A 16,810-nucleotide genomic window follows, 5' to 3' on the forward strand; every position below is an offset into this window, starting at 1 on the left:
GATTGCGATGCTGGGTAAAAAAACGAACAACACGCAGAGACTACAATTAATTTCAGCAGTTAGCATGACCATTGAAATTACAAGAGTAACCTTTTACCTGTCCTTTTTTTACCATTATAAGTATGGACATTGATTTGGTTGATCCTGATTTGTTTCAGACAGTGCGTAACTTCCACTAAGGTTTACCAGACAGTAAAGTACTCTGAGGGACTGAAAAATTCGTCACCAAACCCTATCAAAAGTTGCACCAATGGTGCGGATTCAACGGATGAGGTCAAACAACACGTTTTCCGCTGATAAGGTTCCGCTGCGTTATTACAATCTGCTAATTTAAAAAAAACAAAAACAAAATAGGAAGACGTTTAAGACCAAGCGATAGCACATTTCTGATCAATCCAAACACAGTGGGAAACATTTTGACTGTGGACTGGCTAGTGCGTTTCCCTGGCATTTTATTGTTTGTTTGCGTTTCCTTGTCCCGTTATCTATAAACGTAGTATGTTTCAGCAAGTTTTACACAGAAAGCTTTATTTGAAATGAGTGGTTTCAAAATCAACATCGATACGATAACGAAACATTGGCTGAAAGTGGTAAAACTTCTGGCAGACATCTAATCTCTTTTCTCAGTCGGACTTTTCGTAACGCATGATTAGAAACCACAAGTGGAATTATCGGCTACCTAATTATAAACTGTTGAGAGACTGGTCACGTTGAGCAGTAAATATTAAACTCACGGCTGCTTCAAAATCCCTAAACACCAGATCGCCTGATATATGTACATTTGGATAATCTGAAAATAAGTTTTATTGGCATGAAAGCAAAATATTCCCAGATTTTACCAATGCACAAGACGTCCCGGAATATCTTCTACGGTGTAACACTGCCATCAAACCACGGACAACTCGAGTATACATTGTAGTATATAATATTAAAATAGACAGTGGACTTCAACTACCACAGTTTAGGATGAAATATATTAGTATATGGCCGGATGAGCATCGTGACGTCTGTGCAGAACAATTAAGATAGTCGCTTCTCGTCTTTTTCAGTAACGGAATAAAAGTGTAGATCAGTTGCAAATGATGGTCTTTAATGAATTAGAAATAGAAATAATGTATCGGTGGTTCTTGTCGTGGGCGTGGTAGTACCCACGACATCAAATTGGGCTAAAATAGAAAATTAAGGGAAAAGGTCACATAGAAAGGCGCCAGTAAAGAGATCTTCAGCACAAATAATGTTTTTTTGTATTCTGAGAATATCCGAAATCCTATATCGGGATAAACACTACCCAAATGCATTTCGAACCTTTCAGGTTTATTCTGTCTTTGATACGAAAGGAGTATAACTAACTTATAGTGGCATGCTGTCCTCTGCTGATACCTACGTCATACGTCAGAGTAGCGAGAGGATTAGCACTTGAAAAGAAAGTATTGACGTTTTCCGCTCGCTACCGTAATTAGAAGAATTAAAGTGCGCAGTAGCAGCTAACTTCCGGCATAAGAATACATCAACAAGTTGAATGGCATCCATTTCCGGTCCACCTTGTTTACGAATCAGAAGGAATAGGGTCACGCTTACTGGCCGACCTTTGTTTTATTACTGAAGTACACATAATGCAGTCATGTACACGTAAAGAAAATTCGCGAACAATATCACTTAAACATATCGCATATTTCATTCAAAGTTGGCATTTCAAACTAAGGATCTTTATAAAAAGTCATATAACGGAGCCCTCATAAAATTCTATCATATTTTATATTGAGTACGACGGCACGTTATTACAACGAATTAACATAATCTTATTTCTTAAAAAGAAACAAGGGGGGAGGAGGGCAACATTTTTTTTCGTAAATCTTAAGGCAATTTTTTACGACAAGGAACGTAAGGAACGTTAAGTCACAATATGCACGTACTAATTAAACATACGGATGCATTGATGTCGAAATTGACCTCTGTCACATATATCAAAGATGTACTGAAGACGATAAACTGTTTATTCTTAAAATCTAGGAGTACGCGATTGATGTTTTTGTCTATCACAATAGAAAGGACAGTCATGATACCGCAACCAGAGCTGAAAGAGTTTAGACAATAATATATCTAGCCGCCCACGTGTTGTTTTTGGCAGTGATTTGGAAAACTTCGAACAATGGCTCGTTATTTTACGTAAGGCTTGTTAATCTACGGGCCCAGCAAGAGCTATAGTGTGACGTAGTAAAGCGGTGTTTTACAATGATGTTTTTGATGGAAGCATATCAAAAGGTCAAATCAGGATCATGTATGCTGTACGGCTGTCCAGACTGCGAGATATTATCTAGTATATATATTTATCTTCTTTTTTCAAATGAATCAAAACAAAACTAGAAATATACACGTTTAAGTCAAAGTCCCATTTCAACTTTCTGTATAAGATATTTATGACCTTACCGAAAATCTATGTAAAATAAGTTTGGGGATATTGTGTGAGTTTAAAGGAAAATTGTATTTGCCATTAAATTGGGATTATGGCAAGAGAGAGAGAAACAATGGTTCATAGCCACCTATCATAAGTCGCCTTTTACAACAAACTCCTCATGCAGTAGAGGCGATAGAGGCGATATTTTTCACTTCATATCATCGTAAGAGGCGTCTAATGTGGAGTACACTTGGATCCGCAAGATTTCTTGAATTTCTTCATCTCCTCATAGGACATTGCAGTATACAAACTTCTTATTTTTCATCTAACCCTACTTTTTCCTCTCTGTATTTTTTATTGGTCACATATATTCTTATATGTATGTAGAATGTGTGCATGAGATCTCGATGTGTGTGTGTGTTTTCTTCCATTGCTTTATATTTCCCATCACCCTGTCTAGTTATAAAACATTTGCCTGTTAGCTTATTCGGACTTGTGTACAAATCTAATAAAGGAAACAACTGTATTCCAGAATAGAGTAATAACACCCTTATACCGTAAATATGATATAATAAGATATCTTACAGACCAGTCATACCGTAATCGTAATATATACATTTGTGGCCTATTGACTATGTAATCCGTTAAATCCTGGAACATAACCCAGCATTCTTTTTTTAATATCTGATCTGTAGAGGTAGATTGATGCAAATGAATGCGTGTATTCCCGTTTTCAAATACAAAATATATTTATACCCAATGGACAACTTTCTTTCCATTTTATCAAATTCGGATATAAGCGTTTATCGTTGCTGTTGTCTCACTTGTAAATCCAGTAATGTACTCGGCTCCCGACAACATTTTAACCTCCTCGAGACAATAGTAGAGATTTTCATGTTAACGGCCAGATTGTTCTGTTTAGCTGTTTTGAAAATGCAGGTCCATGTTCTTTACAAATTGTTATCTTCACCCTAAGATCAATTTTGTAACCTGACCAAACAGACAAACAGACCAAACAAGCGGAACAATATATTATAGATACGACAATAACAAAAAAAAATATTAAGTTGTCCAAAGAAAACAAGCGCCCATACAGAACTTGACGCTGTTTTTCTCGTTTGGTTTGTAATTAAATGCTAAAAACTTCAAGATCTGAAATAGGGTCAAGCAGGCATCTTAAGAGAAGTGATATATTATTTTCTCAATCTCGGCAATTGCGCGCGCCCGCTCAGCCGGGGCGAGGCGGGGCGAGCTTAGGGTCACGTGGCAGACAAGAAACACGCGGGTAAAGTGTCGTCTGTTCGATAGATAAAGTCCTTAAGTAGGCTTTGTCACCAAAATCGCGAAGATGGCGGGAAGCTCTGTCTCATTTGCTACTAAGACACAGCTTTTACGATGGTATTGTAATTACGTTTGATGGAGAGTCACGTGATCAACAATAGAAAGAAACGGAAATCCACTTCTTACATCCAAACAAGATAGTTAATTGCTTTGCTACAACATCAAATGATATAATAACGAATGCTGATTGGATAATTGCACTCTGAAATGAGAGATATGATGCTACATGTAACTTTGCTACGTCGATAAAAAAGAAGAGACTTCTTGATAGATTCGCAAGGATTCGGTAATTCAGACGTCACCTTTTATCTCTTCTCTCCTATCCCTTCCTTGTGTTAAGAAATTTGTAAAGAAATCACATTCATTTTACTGTACTGTATAGAGTGTGTTCTTGGCCAAGACATTTTACTCAAATTGCTCGAGAGCATGCGACGGGTCTCTATTATCTTGTTCAGAGATGGTTGTCCATATAGGTGGAACAGAACATGCATATCAATGACCCTGGCTGTTTAGCTTAGCGATAAACCCATCAGTGGCGTATAGTTACACGTGCGAATAAAATCCCATCATCCTGCTGTAAACCTTTGCTAATTTGCCGTCAAAATCTGACATCATTTCTGTAGTAAACGTATACTGTACTGACAATAACCTCGTAATGTTGACACTTTTTGCCCATAATAACCATTTTAACTGTAACCGTGATCAGTGTCCACCGAAATCTTAATCCACTGCATAAATGTGCAGCAACACCTCGTTATACCATCATCTGTTGTTATGGAAAACCTTGTTATACTCCCAACATTTCAATAACAACAATAGTGTAATAAAGAATTTAAACGATTCGGGAGTAAAACCTGCATTTTGTCTGGACCTGAATCTATGAAGGCAGTAATCGAGAAGGAAAATATATAAATTGGCATTACAAGGGTTGAGTATACATTATTAGGCGTGTTATTGGGACTATATGGTAGTAGATTGATTTGGATTTTTCTTTACATTGCAGTATATAATCAGAATCATTTAAGCGTTTGTAAGCATGTTCTAACCCAAGCACGTGTTTTTCGTGGAGAAATAATCTACCTCTGTGTATTGATATCTGAATGAAATACACAACTTCATCGGAAGAGAGTATTCAGGACAATGAAGCCCCCAACAAAAACGAAATTATGTCCCGCAACCCCTTCCCTTTCCATTCCTTTGAACACAAATGCAGACAAAAAAGGATGTCCTTGAGACATGATGTATGTACGTGGCCGTCAGCTTCATACGAGATTCTCAAAACACCGATAACGAAGCATGCTTTTCCTCTCAAATGTACGCCAGAATTCTCCTTCCAGCTAGTTAACTTTAAATTTTCCATAATTTAATAAACTACAGCGCAAAACTAATTTTCGTTTGTAGAGCTCCAAATCAAAACTTCCGTTTTGAGAAAAAAAATTAAATGATTGCTCCATCCATCAAACGTTTACATGCATAAACTACAAACTGTTATTCTTTTGAACTAACATGGAAAACCTGCAAACTTTACCAAATTGATAACCTCTCCGTGACATAAGTATGTCCTACATATGTAGCTTCAAAATCATCTTTAGATGCATCCCCTCGTCCCTATTCCCATCCCCTCTTTACCACGGATGCATGTACATGTACGGTACATACAGTACAATCATAGGACAGTATTTCACTGACGACTAATATCATTTGTTTGTTAGTCGTTTCTCTATTTCTGTCTATCACTCATTTTTGTCCTCAGCTATATATTTTTAATTTGTCTCTTTCTTCTAATTCGTTCTCCTTTAGGTTTCTTCCATCTCTGGCCTATGTCTTTTGCCCCATCTCTTTAGTAATTGCATTTATCTTTTTATTTGTTTATTCATCCGTAAATTGTCACATTGTCAACTTTGTTATTTTATCAATCTTGCTGTACGACTATAATGATAGACCTTTTATAAAAATGAAAGGAAGAAACAAACAAAGAAACAAACAAAGAAACAAAGAAAGAAAAAGAAACAAAGAAAGAAAAAGAAACAATGAAAGAAACAAAGAAAAAAAAGAAACAAAGAAAGAAAAAGAAACAAAGAAACGATCAAAGAGAGGGAAAAAAGAATGAAGTAAGGAACTGACATTAAAGGAAAGAAAGAGGAAGTTTTTAGTGTTTTTGCACCAATTACGTCAAATCTAGTAAAAACTGATGATTAGAGAATAATCCCGACATCGTCCATGTAATACCAGATAGATAATTCCTAATTCCTCAATACACAGGTCTAGATCATTTGGCATCTGGCAATCACTGCTTGCACACCACATCTCATCAACAGGTACCGGTTGAAACTTAGTTTCTTGTGAGTTGGCTACTATATGAGTTTTGTATCTATACAACGGGTAGGAAAATGAATTAAAATCGGTACTGGTGTTTAAAGAAATCAACTCATAGAAAATAAGTTACTACTGGTACCTGTGTTTACAGAAATAAACCGATATAAAAATAAATTACTACCGGTACCTGCGTATACAGAAATCAACCGATATAAAAATAAATTCCTACCGGTACCTGTGTTTACAGAAATCAACCGACATAAAAGTAAATTACTACTGGTACCTGTGTTTATAGAAATCAACCGATATAAATGTAAGTTACTACCGTTTTTTTGTTTACAGAAATAAACCGATAGGGAAATAAATTATTACTGGTACCGGTGTGTATAGAAGTCATTCCATGGGTAAATATATTAGCGCTCGTTTCTGTTTTTATTAAAAGCAACCCATTGGAAAATAAATTACTATCGTTTCATGTGTTTATACACGTCAACACATAGGATAATAAAATACTACCGCTACTTCTGTATATAGCTTTCAACCGATTGGAATATAGAAGTCAACTATAGAACATTAAATTAAATTGTAATACCGGTACCTGTGTTTAGAGAAGTCGACGATTAGAAAAATGAATTACTACCGGTCACTTGGCAGACGACAATCACAAAACAAACGGACTTATGTTGGTAATTCCAATCAATATCCGGTGTCGAGCACAAAATGTGAAATAGAGTAGTCGTTCGTGTGACTCGGAATGATATATCAAAGTTCGAGATATAATATCGGGCGTGTTGGGGTGTTACAAAATGACTGACAGCTGGCTAGGCTTGTTGTCTTCAGCATCTTTTACTTGAGTGTATGTGAAACCATACGATACATGTATATGTTGACTCTGAGAAGATCGACAGTAGGCACGTCACTTCCGGCGTCAACAAAGATGAGCCATGCGTCCGCTGTCCGCTGTTCATTCTTTATTTACCTCATCTTTACGTGACTACGAGGAGTTACATATAACACTCACTTTACGTTTAATTTCCGCGTTTTCAATACTACTTCTTACCATCAATCACTTTCACTTATCTTATTTCCGTTTTGAACATTATTAAAATCATTCCTTTCCAGCCCGTGCCTCTGCCGTAAGTCTCTCTAGTGTCCCCGGGCTCATCTCACGTCCCTGTACCCTGACTCTTCTCACATACATGTCCCCGGATCCTCTCACGTCATGTACCTATGTTTTTCTCCCGGCCCATCTCTATATATTTATTTATTTATTGCTTCTCTCAAGTCCTCGTCCCCGAGCTTATCTCAGCCCCTGTCCCCGGGCTGCTCTCACGTACACGTCCCCGGGCTGCTCTCATGTCCCCGGACTGCTCTCGCGTCCCCGGGTTGTTCTCACATCCAAATCCTCTTTTAACTTCTCGTTCTCCGAGCTTCTCTCACCATTATCGCGATACTACAGATTTCTGTGTACTCTAGACTAATTACTGACCTGTACTTTAAGAAAGCTTTGTCTGCAAGTATGCTGTTACCGCCACTTCACAGATAAATCTGTAATCACGGTTTAGGGAGCATTCTGAACCCTGTATAAAAACCCGGATAAAACTATAATTACTGCCATACGTTAAGAAACAATTTTCAAACCCGTTGCTCTATTTTACTGATTAAGGTGAAAAATTAAGATGTCAAGAAACAGACTATTTCCCCTGTCGATGGATTTGGCGGAACAAAGACCATACTGTTACGATTAAGCGTGTAAAACTGTAGACAAAATTGAAAGGATTAAAATTCATAGCAGGCACAGTGAATGAAGCTACAGATACTTTACGTCAAGGCTGATACCATTTGAATATATATCTACAAAAATACGATACTACTACAAAAACAACAAATTATAAAGGAAAAGTATAATGATAAAATGAAGTAGGAAAAAATTCGGTCGACTTTGTACAGTGATAAGCTATCAGTTCGGCGAGTGATTAAAGCAAGCCTGTATGTTGTGTCGGGGAACATCCCTGGCCCCTCACCTCAATACTGCTAAACACTGGCCTAAAAACCAACACAGAGACAACACAGACCACCGCTGATCGAGGAAATTATAATATACTATTATGCAAAGGATAGACTTTCTCTGTGTGTCTATATGGAGGAGGAGGGAGTAGGGATAGATAAAATTGGAAATGAGAAATTATGGGGAGGAAGGAAATGGGAGCGAAATGAAAGGATGTTCCTGAAATTGAAGGGAGTATTCGAGCAAGAAGATGAAAGATTTTGAATTAAGAAAGGAAAAAGAGCGATCAATAATTGTTAAAAGTGGTACATTCATGTTGTAAGGAAAAAGGCATGGGGTGATATGATCAAGAAATGGTGATGGAAAAATAATATACATGGGATGGAAGAAGTGATGGACTGAAGGATGAAGGACATAAAGACGAAAAGGGTCAAGTACGGATAGGAAAAAAGGTAAAAGAAGGAAATGTACCCAAAAAGACTGGTCCGGCAATAACATTTACTTTTAATAGTGCCAATGCTGTAAAGGTATTGTATATATTGGATTTGGGTATCCGTTTTATCATTATATTTTATCAAAAGAAATGAAATCGCTCCGCACTCTTGGGGATAGAATGGTGAACTAAAAAAAAAAGGTTCGTGTTGGATTTACATACATCTATATAACACCAATTACTATATATATAATGTATCTACTGGTATAAATATTGCCGCCACATAACCATGTTTGTTCTTAGTTCCCTAATTATATGGTTTTAACTTATCACAAGGCCACACAGAATAATCTGACAATCAAATATTTTCCGAAAGTCGAAAAGCCGACTTCGCCAGTGTCTATATCATCTGTCTCACATGGGAATATCTACTGTTTTTAAGCCTGTAGGCTAGACACAAAAGTCAACAATGAAAAGTATTCTTATCTGAAAAAACTCTGATAAATATGTGTATTAAAAAGGTCCAACTGAAGTCCGGGGTCGACAACTGTTGGCGATTCCCCCTAATCCTTGCCCGTACTCTACACCCTCATCCCCACTCTATTACGCTTTGTGATTTGACACTACAGTCCATTACGTGATTCTGAGAGTAAAACTTTTCTTAAGATATATCGTTAAGATCTAGATAGCGGACGTTGACTGTCGAGTTTCCAAATTGCCTCCACTCAGCAACACTTAATGTCAGGCTCCAAGGCGACAGCGAAGAAACCAGAGAAAATACTTTAAAGATAAGCCTATTAAATTAGACGTCAATTATAATTTTCATGGATAAATTGATTTTTAATCATCTTGAAAGTTTCAAATTAAAGAAAATTAGATTATGTTTCTACTTTATCAAGATCACATTCAGAACATTTCAACAAACCAGAATCTTCACGGGTGATTTTCTAGTGGCATGTGAAATATACATAGTGCAACTGCTGTATGTTATCAATTTCACAACTTAAATGAATTGTACAAATGCTATTTCAATCATCACAGCACACTGTTTTATGTATTTCCGCAAACACATCTGTTTCCCGTAACTGACATTAAATACACAATACAGGATACTTTGGCACAGTCAATGAAAACACCGGCCCCTAGATGTGTAATGATTATCAGTAAATACATGGATATCTGTAATCCTTTGGAAAACAAAATCGTCCGCCCTAAAATCCATTATCCGTTAAATGTATATGCATTTGTGAATTATTTGGTCAACTTTCTTATTACAATATATCTTTTAAATTTTATTTTACCTTTGATTCCATAATTCTAGCGAACCAGGTTCAAGACACGGTGCATGTTGAAAGCGTATAAACAGACAGTTAATTTGACGCTTACTGACGTTTAAATTAGCTTTATATTAATCAGCCTATCCAAATTCATTCAACTTTACATAAACATTCACAGCAAAATTCCCCTCAGGGGATTTATATTAACAATATGATAAATAAAATCGTTGTGGCCAACACGTCTATGATTCATCAAATGACTCTGTTTCTGCGTTTTAGAAGAATAGAAATTTTATAGGTTTTTCAGTGTTGGACTAATTGTTTACTCAGTACATTTAAAACACTTTACATAAACAATAACAAAAATCGTTGGCTTTCTGTTTGGGTTGCATGACGTCCTATTTCATATTGCCATTTAAAATGAAAAAGTTGGACCACGCATCGCCTGTTGGGATTGTACAATAAAACTCCAGTTAATACTAGAACTAGACAACACTACAGTAAAGCAACGAAACTTTCGTTGGAAATTTAAAGTGGAATTTTGGGAATCGGAAATAAAGAGTTTGAAATATATATTACTTACCAGGAAACAGAGACAAGGAATATAGAACAATGCACAAAACTGACTTCATAGTTTCCATTAGATGCTGGCAGTAGCTCGAGTTGGATCGTAATGTGTGTATACACATGTAAAGCTTAGTCTTAGGAGGATGGAAAATGAAAGTCACGTGATATTCGCAGTCGGCTATCAATTACGGCATATACACATAAGTAAAAACACGGACAAATAGTTGACATCTTAAGTGTATTTACAACCTACAAGTCAAGATCGAATGTCTAAAGTATAAACTGCAGGAAAAACATACAAAAGGTGCTTCTAACACCAGAGGGCGTGATCGTGTTTACGATACGACTACGCCTAGCGGAAATACATTGAATCATACCGAGGACCAAATTAGATACCTAACAATATAATATGTTCCGATCCTAGCCACCTACAAATGTACAATATCATAGATTTCGTGTAATCATTGTAATGTTGGCTGAGGTTGGTATAATCCTACTGTTGTGTTGACATAGAATTGTGGTGAAGTTTTGAAGATCTTGTAGATATCATCAAATATTTACTGTACTGGAGTGTATAATTCGTGTGATTTACAAACAAGATAAGGCTGTTCTGTGTCAAGAAACTTTCGACAGGTGGGATTTGTTATGTTTGTCATAAAATACACATAACGTACGGGTAACAGACTTCCACTTAGTTCTTCGTTCACGCCAGAATTTTTATACGTCTCTGTTTTTGTTTTCTATCGTGGAATGTGCCTACTAAATACTCCATTTCGTCTACTATACAATAAAATATGGATATGAGTAATATAAATTTTGCAGTTACGATACAGGCTCCGTAGACAGAAACATTTAAAGCCCAATGTGACATTGTACAAACGAAATAAACATTTCAATAATGACATGTCAATTACATGTGTCATTCTTTTGAAGATCTGTTCCCACTTGTGACTTGACTCACTTCTATCCGGGGCGAGAGTGACTCGTATGCATGCCGTTGATGACATTTTGGGATGTTTTTACATCTATTTAAGTGAACACATTTGGATTTAATATACAAACACATTGAATAGAACTGAAACGTATTACGAATTGGTGGTCTTTTAAACGAATTTAAGAGTTCAAATTGAATTTCCACTTGTTTTTGTGTTGATTAAAGATGTAGATCAGATCTGTTCTGTAAGTGTTATCTCCCTTCGATAATTTCGCAATCAAAATGATAATTTTAAGTTAATTTTCTTCCTTTTTTGTTTAGTACCGCTTCTTGAACATTAAAACTTCGGCAGCCTCCCTCACGACAGCACTGTTTCTTGATTTTTCAAACTCTTTCTTCATTTGGTGTTCCCGTGTAACGTCGTCTTCCCCAACTACGTGATCTTGGAAATTTTGTTGCAAATATTCGATTTTCGGAGATTGTGGGACAATTTCCTTGTTAAGACCGTGCTTACCCACTGTCAGCTAACTGATAGTGTGTGCATTGTTTTACTCGAGATGCTCGTTTAATCTCGAGTTCAAATTGACAACATGACATCATTTTCTAATCTCTTTATTGCTGGTAATGAAAACATGAGTATAAAGATAAAAACAACATTGCTGATGATTTAGTCATTCTTGTTGATATATAGGACTTCCGACAATATATTTTTTCATTTCATTGTTATTTCTTTGGGGTGATATTCTATATGCTGATGATAATTACGTTTATTGCGTTTTAATCAATGAGAATGCAGTTCACACGAAACATTTACTACAAAAGTTTCAAGCTCAAAAGGAAAAACATCTGTTGTTGTCAGTAAAAGAATGAGTATTTATACATATGTATGAAAAGTTATGTGTTAACCAAAAACACACTTTAACACATATTGAATAACAGACGATTCGCTACATGTACCAAGTGAACCAGAGACAATTGTGAATATTGACACATGCTGTCATATCCATGGTATTACGAACTAATTATCATCTGAACGCTAAATACCACTTTTATATGTATGTACATATATCGTAGTTTATATCTTAATGAAAGTAAAACTCCATTTGTGTATCTTCTACATGTTTGATTTTTGAAATAACAGGTTTTTTTCATCTGGAAAAGCTTTTTGATTGTTGGTTTTTTCTCTCCTATGATTCCGTTTTCTTTCTAAAACATTTTTTTAGTTTCGATGCAATATTTCTTTTGCGAATAGTTATTATCAGATACAAAGACTCAAATTATTATAAATATGATACAAGCATAAAAGTGAAATAAGTGCGCCCTTCCATACATTAAAACATTCCTGTCTTCCTGTCCTACTTCAGTTCATTATCCTCTGAACTTGTTCTTCCACTTCATTTCATTCTCCTTTGTTGGGTTTTGAAAGATAGCTGGTAGTTTTACATTGCCAAGAGAACACGAAGCGGCACCACTGTCTTCCGACACTTCCGGATGTATGGTATCAGGAGAGCATTGCTGCGTTGCTGCATCCAATAAACATGTAGTACCGACAATCGATGGAAGTTTAAAAAGACTTTTCTCGCTTTCCTGATCATAATCCTCGCATTTTTTGTCATTTTGAATAAGTTTCGGCAGTTTTACGGACGTGTTATTCTGTTTAGTTTTCTTTGCTGAAGATCTGAAACCTGAACGGTGTTCAACTTTATCCAAATACGTCAACCTCGATTCTAGATTCAAATTTTCTTTTGGGGTACTGATATTGGAACAGTAAGTACCAACCATGATCTCGTTAACCTTTAAGTTACAGCGTTGTGCGCCTCTATCGCAACTAGGGACACCTTTCAAGGGCGGTAATTCGTAGTTAAACTTTGGTTTACTGGTATAGTTCTGCAACTGTTCCCCACACGGTATGATGATCTTAGTCCGATCTTTGACTCTTTTTCTAACGTGCTTTTTCGTATTGTTGTTGATATCTGAAAAAAGAAGAAAAAACGACTAGAAAGGATCATTCGGGACTACCATTGACCTTAATAAAAAGTATTTTACTCTCTCGCATACAGACAAAGCCTAAAAATCTGACACATACAATTAAACAAAACATACTGCTTACACCATACTTCACACCTCTCACACGAGTGTGTAATTAATCACTTGCCACTATATTCCACTGCACACTTAAAGAGACATCACAATAAAATCATTGATTGTTCGTGACTTATACACTTCCATTTACGTTTCTATGTCATCACGATAGTCACAGTTGATTTCCAATGTCCAGCTTGACCACTACTTTGGTTCGGGAAACCCATCTCAATTTAGCGCTGATAACGTTACGTAATATCTGAAAACGAGGCAGTTCATTTTGAAAACACGAACACATGATGGCAGAATTGAAGTGACAGTAGTGACACAGTAATAAAAAAATCCCGTTTTTCAGTACCATATTTTATTATGGGTGCGGCAAATGTTATTTGAGAACTCTAAGTCAATTCAGAATTACGAAATAAACGACATTAATCGCCCGATTCAGACGGGAAGCCAATTTGTTTACAAGCGGCAGTGTTTCATGTGCACTGTTACATATGTGTTACATATCTAGACTGTTGATCAACAGATAAGGATTTTCTTTTTATTAGTCTAAGTTAACTCTTTGTGTGTATATTTCAGAGAAAACCAACTGCCATTGTTCAAAAGGAGATACCCTTGATGAGTATATATATATATATATATATATATATATATATATATAAAAGAAAAACAATTTACCGTGATATCGCTTTAACCCCTTTCATGGGTAATTATGACTTGAGAGGGTCTGTATGCAATGGGCAGCGGTAATAATAGTAATAAACAAATAAGTAATATACATAGATATACAAATGAACGGATGACTTTAAATTAAATTGTATGATAAGTATAAATGACAAATCCTTGATTTTCACATACAGTGTATTATACATAGTTGACAGCATGCAACTTTCCTTTTTTCTGGGAGAGTATGTAATCTCCAGAGCTACAAGGTGACAAATACACACGGGAAATACTTAAATTACTCGTATATAAGAAAACAACATCCTGCATCTTGTAGCTATTGCTGTTGTTTTGCTTAAGTTTCTCTTATTCTAGAACATATTTTCCCATTGTATCCAATCTTTTGCTCCTTTACTGACACAAGAGTTATCCGATTGACCAGGTGAGTATTTTGTGGTGACATGTAAGCAGGAAGTCAGTTGTTGCATTATTTCTCTTTATTCGGACTTATTATTCCAATAACCAATACTTATTGGCCGCAATGCTGTAAGACGAGAACTTATTACGGAACGTGGCTCACCTCTTCGCTGGATGTTGATCTGTGAGGTTCTCAGTAGAGCTGACCAGAAATTGTTGTCTGGACTTGCATTAAGACTGCGGCCATCTCCACTTCCGGGAGTGGAAATGACAGGTCTGTCGTATTTAGTATAATCCTCTTTGGACGACGCATCGGTGCCCAAAATTCTTTTTCGAAAGTGGTTGGAGTATGATTTCGATTGATCGGTGTACGTTTCATCTCCTGGACCATACACGCTGTCTGCATACACATCTGCCTCACTAGACACGTTCAGGTACAGACTGCTGTGTGTGTCCACAGACATATAGCCGTGTCCGTCCGTATATAAATCTCCATACCCGTCCATATTTCCTCCCGATATTAATGGACTTCGTTAAGCGGTAGCTATGGAATGACACAAAACAATTTACCACTGTGACGTTATTGCATCTATGACGTCACTGGGTTGTTACCTGAAATGCAGTGAGGAATACATAGGTTTCCTTAATATACTAGGATTGTGGTTATTTTGTGCGATTGGGACAAAAAACATTTACCTAGAAAGAAGTAAATAAGAATCATATTTCATATGTCGCCTTATATGTGAAAAATATGTCTTTTGCGTTAAGCTTTTAGTACGGAAATATTCGAGTTTGAATGAATAATTCGGGAATTCAATGATGAATAATGAAATGAAATGGAAGATTTTCTAAATACATGTACGTGAACCAAAAGTAATTTCTTCAGGTAACGACATATTGTGTCAAAGATATCATTATGGTCGGTGAGAGTCTGAAATCAACAATACGTACGGGTAACCAACCTCTCACCCACTCCACTCCATCCCCACCCCCCAAAAAACCAACAAAAAATCTCCTAACACTGATCAATTTATCCATGTCCTTAACTGTCTTTCCTTGTCAAGATCATGTTTTTATTCAACTGAAAATCTGCTTCACAAGAAATTAAACTGTCATATGTAAATGAAAACCTATTTACTTTATTTACTGTTTTATAACCTACACTTATGTCTTTACTTATCAAAAACAGTAGGGACTAAGAATCAGACTTGTGTACTCCTGAGTTTAAAATTGGACTTATTTAGTCTACCAACAAAATTCTTTTGTGAACATATCTATATCAGGAAGGAGTAACGAAAACAATGCCCTTTGTCTGTTGGGGCTCTAACTAGTGATCTGCAAGTGGAATTTAATATGAATTGATTTGATTTCAAAATATTTCTTTGCACACAAGTAGTAATAGGATTGGGCACAAGTTTTACAACTTAAACTTAAAGCCCTTTCCAAACATATTAATACGCACACATTATATTTACAAGGTGACAGTAGTAAATAATCATTTAACCTTAAGTATAAGGAACTTTTCATTCCTTCAATATTGTATTTATCGTGTTCCTATTGTGTTCATGGTGTTTTGTTTTTCCTATCTATTCTGTCATGTCGGACAATTTCTGTATGTTTGCCGAGTATGATACTAATGACGTAGCCTCGTTCAGTCAGACCCTTGTTGTTTGCACACATGATAAACATCTGGGTGAGTGAGACTATTTGTTGCTATGTTCGCTACGTTGCTATCGGCCATTGGCATAAAACATTACGGGAAATTCCACTACCGTCTCACAGCTTCATGACTTTCTGCGATAATTAGTTTCATGTATTAGTTCATAGTGCTTTTGAATGCATGCTTTTTCTGTGATCATTTTGGTTTATTGTTATTATTCATTTTGTTTTCGTCGTAACAATAACTCTACAGTACTAAAGTTATATTGTTTTCAATTACAACGCTTAAATAATGGTAAATGTATCTTGTGTTTTGTATCGCCCTTGTGGGCTCGATGAATATTACCTTATTTGGTAGATATGTCACAGGTCAAATATAACAACAACGAAATTGCCTGCCATTCTTTTATAGGGCCTTCCCATGAACAGCTATAGCATGAAACCCCTGAAAAAAAAAAAAAAAAAAATAGCTGGATAGTACTATGACATGGTGATATGTTACGCAACATGTACGTTTTAATTTACTGTATACATGTCAAGTCCAATTCCGCGAATGAAAGTAATTGAAACGTAGATTATAATATTTACCTTCCAAAACCCCGTCGGTCTGGCAAAGTGCTTCATTCTGTACGCATTTTGTACTTTCATGCGGGCATACGTAAACGGACCCCAGAGGATACGTCCGTATATACGACGGTCCTGGCTATAGTGC

The 16,810-nt window shown here is 36.2% G+C and overlaps 2 protein-coding genes across 2 annotated transcripts in view; both read right to left on the minus strand.

The window, feature by feature from the left end:
* The window catches only part of LOC132547137 (adhesion G protein-coupled receptor L2-like), a 29,489-nt gene extending 19,061 nt beyond the window's left edge, over nucleotides 1-10,428 (minus strand). Inside the window, exon 1 of the mRNA XM_060210892.1 lies at nucleotides 10,354-10,428. Coding sequence (XP_060066875.1) covers nucleotides 10,354-10,411 — 58 coding nt within the window. The 5' untranslated portion in view covers nucleotides 10,412-10,428. The remainder of the gene's footprint in view (nucleotides 1-10,353) is intronic.
* Nucleotides 10,429-12,639: 2,211 nt separating this feature from the next.
* LOC132547157 (uncharacterized) lies at nucleotides 12,640-14,945 on the minus strand. The gene is made up of 2 exons (XM_060210912.1): nucleotides 14,603-14,945; nucleotides 12,640-13,244 (listed from the first exon to the last, which is right to left on the minus strand). Exons 1-2 carry the CDS (start codon nucleotides 14,943-14,945, stop codon nucleotides 12,640-12,642), a joined length of 948 nt encoding a protein of 315 aa, XP_060066895.1.
* Nucleotides 14,946-16,810: the final 1,865 nt, after the last annotated feature.

Source organism: Ylistrum balloti, unplaced genomic scaffold (assembly GCF_031769215.1).
Source record: "Ylistrum balloti isolate Yb309-2 unplaced genomic scaffold, AGI_CSIRO_Ybal_v1 Utg369936, whole genome shotgun sequence".
Lineage (NCBI taxonomy): Eukaryota > Metazoa > Mollusca > Bivalvia > Pectinida > Pectinidae > Ylistrum > Ylistrum balloti.

Bases quoted from the DNA above. Each gene is read 5' to 3' on its own strand.
- LOC132547157 (XM_060210912.1), bottom strand. From the start codon at position 14,945: ATGGACGGGTATGGAGATTTATATACGGACGGACACGGCTATATGTCT. The intron at 13,245-14,602 runs GTGAGCCACGTT...TTCTTTTTTCAG, and splicing joins GATCAACATCCAGCGAAGAG to ATATCAACAACAATACGAAA.